The sequence below is a fragment of the Colossoma macropomum genome, unplaced genomic scaffold (genome assembly GCF_904425465.1).
Source record: "Colossoma macropomum unplaced genomic scaffold, Colossoma_macropomum, whole genome shotgun sequence".
Lineage (NCBI taxonomy): Eukaryota > Metazoa > Chordata > Actinopteri > Characiformes > Serrasalmidae > Colossoma > Colossoma macropomum.
The window spans coordinates 5,776,002-5,779,794 of record NW_023494795.1 but is presented as its reverse complement, the minus strand read 5'-3'; the positions used below and the strand labels follow the sequence as shown (position 1 = coordinate 5,779,794).

At 40.4% G+C, this 3,793-nt stretch overlaps 1 protein-coding gene across 1 annotated transcript; it reads right to left on the bottom strand.

Annotated features, from left to right (window-relative positions):
* Positions 1-314: 314 nt before the first annotated feature.
* Positions 315-3,547, bottom strand: si:dkey-51e6.1 (uncharacterized protein LOC558617 homolog). Its single transcript, XM_036581276.1, has 3 exons — positions 3,355-3,547; positions 734-858; positions 315-557 (listed from the first exon to the last, which is right to left on the bottom strand). Exons 1-3 carry the CDS (start codon positions 3,494-3,496, stop codon positions 477-479), a joined length of 348 nt encoding a protein of 115 aa, XP_036437169.1. The 5' UTR covers positions 3,497-3,547; the 3' UTR covers positions 315-476.
* Between the last annotated feature and the right edge of the window lie 246 nt (positions 3,548-3,793).

The window sequence follows — 3,793 nt, the reverse complement described above, 5'->3', positions numbered from 1 at the left end:
GATGAGCTATCGTCTCTGACTTTACATCTACAAGGTGGACTGACAAGGTAGGAGTGTCTAATAGAGTGGACAGTGAGTGGACACAGTGTTTAAAAACTCCAGCAACACTGCTCCACTGATCCACTCGTACCAGCACAACACACACTGACACACCACCACCACCACATCAGTGTCACTGCAGTGGCCTGTAACAGAGAGAGGAAATGTTTTCACAGCACACACAGCACACGCTCACTTCCTGTATTGACTTCATCTCACACTGCTATAGCATCCGGTCAGAACAGAACTGCTGGAGAGACAACAACTACAACCCATTTAGACAAAATATGTGTATTTATTAAAGTCGTAATACTTGTTATTGGAGAAAAAGACTTTCCTGTGGAAACTGAACATTACAAGCTGTGAATGCATGTACACCTTTACTCATGACTGCCAGACATGGTATCTGAAAAGTCAGGATCTCACAGTTTTTCTTTTTATTCCATAGTAATCTCGTAGTCTTTGAAGACAGCTTTCAGCTTCTCCACTGTGACAGCATGATCGGCCTTCCCATAGCCCTGAAAATGCAAGAAGATTATTTAAATGAAAAGCCTCTCAGTTTCAGGTCTGGAACCTAAACAGCTTCTTTGCTTCAGTCCAAGAAATCCACACCTGAGCTAAAGGCTGGAGAACTCCACTGAATTATGAACAAGCAGAGATAATTTGTTTTTGAATTAGTGAAAAGTTCAGTTACCGTAGATTCTCCAAACACTCGCAGTTTCTTCTCCGTGCTGTTGTGCTCTATCTTGCCTCCGCCAAGGCAACTACTCTCCAGCCCTAGAGCCTCCATAGCAGGGTTCACTTTTTCAAAGATATGGTCTAAAATGGGAGAGATGAGCTCATGAGATGACTAAGCAGTCCAAACACCATACATTCAAGGAGGATTTCCACAGTTATTCCAAGGGTTTTGCATAATTCAACTGCTCATTCATATTGGGATGGTGGTAAACGGTACAGATTCACTGGTTTTTTTTAATGTATGTGTAACTAATTGTAAAATGACAACAATTTCTTTGGTATAATGTGACATACTTCGTAAAAATGTAAATACTTTTCATATGAACACTCATGTTCTTGTTACACTTCACTGTATTGTAGATAATTCAGTTAATTTCAAGTTCTTTAAAAACTCTGAATGGCACACTGTAGAGGAACATATTGGCTGTGACTTCTTTATGATGGTGGTGACAGGAACCAAAGGTCAATGAGTACAACACAAAGCTTTTATGTGTAATGTTAACAGCGGTAAAATATACAGGGTGATTCAAAAAGATTCATCCGATTTCAAAGCGCCGTGAGGCGCCTAGGAACCAATCACATACCAATTGAAAGAGGGGGTCATAGAGTGTCTGACTGGCAGTGAACCTCCAACAGCTCAGAGCATTCATCGTTGCTACCAACAGGTCACCAGCATCACCAGATCTCATGTTGTGTGTTTTTTTTTTTTAGTGGGGGTACGTTAAGGATTCTGTTCATGCGCCAGCAACAACACTGGATGATCTCCGAAATCGCACTGAAAGAGCCGTGAGTGCAGCGACACCCGACATGCTCAATCCAGTATGGGATGAGTTTGACTATGGTGTTGATGTTGTCTGTACAGCTGGAGGAGGTTCATACTGAGACCTTGTACAATTACATAATAAACTTTATGCTCATTTAAACCATTTACAGTTCACTGCATTGATCTGTAATGATTTACAAGTGAAATAAATCATTTTGAAATTGGATGAATCTTTTTGAATCACGCTGTATTTGGTACTATTTTGCCTCACAATGCTCTGCCTGTACCTCAACACCATTAATGGATTTTAAAAATGCTTTAGGCCAAAACCTTTTCTCAAAACCATCATAAAACAATATCTCGGTATCTCAGGCATAAGGCAGCACATTCGTAACCACTTTGTGTAATAAATTTCAGTGAGGGAGCTTTTAGAAGAATTAAGTGTTTCAGATGTCTGGTTCCTATCACCACCACTGCAAACAATTCTGTAGAGTGGAGATTTCTCTAATTTTCACATTACACTCCTCTACAAATACAAAAACATGGTGGAATTTCCTTACATTTAACCTCAGAGTTACTGGGTATTGTAAGACATTACCAGAACGATGGGATTGGGTCATTCTACAGAAACGTCCACTTTTCTATCTCTCCATAGGAGTCACTGGTGTTACTGATCCTCATTGGTGTTACACATAAGAAAGGGAACACCAGAGACATTTTTAATGAACAATGCATTTTACAAAATGGCTGCTACAGAGCATCAAACCACGTGTCGTCAATCATGGAATGTCCACTAAAATATGTAATTTAATCCGTTTGTATCCTATTTTTTCACAATTACCTAAGAATAAAGTGGGTCACACCAGTGACTTCAGCTAAAAGCTTCATATGAAATCATGAGCTAAATGAGAAAATCTCTGATAACTGAAAGACACAGTGGACTCACCATGTGCTTTTCTTCATAGATCCTCAGAAAACAGGTAAAAGAAGTCGAGTGATGTCATCAGTGTGACTTTTATTTCAAAATCAGAGATTTTTTGTTACGCAGTAACACCAGTGACACGACTTTCATTATATATTTTATAATTTTTATTTGGCATTTGTTTTCTTTATGTCATTTAATTGGTGTATTTCATAGGCATGTATAGATTATTGTAGTTAAAATTGCAGACCTCAAAATATGGCCTCAGCCTTTACACATGACTGTGGGGACGAGCTCTTCTGTGGTGCTTGGAGTTCTATATGATTGATTTAAAAACCAATATTGCTAAATAGAGGCTCAAGAAGGTGTAATTATTAAAATAACTTACTGTTTTGTTTTAAAATATAAATAAACTGTAACCCTAACATGTTTAATATATCTGTAAACGCTATAGGGACACAAAAATGGACGTTTCCATAGAATGACTCAGAAACAGTGCAGTTTGAAAGAGTTGGTTCATATACAAGTCAGTATTTTCAGAAGCACCTCAGCTTGACTAGACATTACTGACTCTGTCAGCATTAAAACAGCTGAAATTAGCTGCAGCTATTGAGTTCAATGGATCAGCCCTGCTGTGTCCACACTGACAGTAGCTTTAGCCTTTAGGACAAAAACAGCGGTTTGCCCTAAAAAGTTCAGACCAAACAGCAGCCAAACGGGCTCAGCCACAGATATTCGACGGTACAGCTCAGACGCCTGCAGTCCGCCCGTCTGTCGTGGTTAAAAATAGCGCCGCTGGGTCAGGACTGGGGGAAGGAAGCGAGGCTACTCAGTTAGCCGAGGCAGAGCGACTCAAAGCGGCGTAGCTCTCCGGCCCGGCAGGCAGACTTACTGTGGTACTCGGCACTCTTCGTGCCCCTCACTATGTCTTTATGATCCGTCCCACCTTTAACTTTTATCCGCACTAAAATGTATTTAAACTTTCCCTCAGGATCGATCTCAACGTCTGGGACTTCACTCAGGCTGTCTGCCATGTCTTCTTCTCTCACTCGACTCTCCTGCTGCTGCTATTTCAGTCGGCGCGCGCAGCAGCTCCTCCCGCTTAAAGCGGCAGCCAGTGGTGTGCGATACTGGCGTAAGTAAAAACAGGGCCAGTATCGCCGATACTGATACCGATACTGGTACCGATACTGATACCGATACTTTTTACTAATAAAAGCAGCGTATGCACTTTAATGTAGCAGAGAGTGTCATGATTTATGATATGAATATATAATCAATATGTTTATTCTGAATACATTTTCATGACCACTAAGTGATTTTGTGATTTT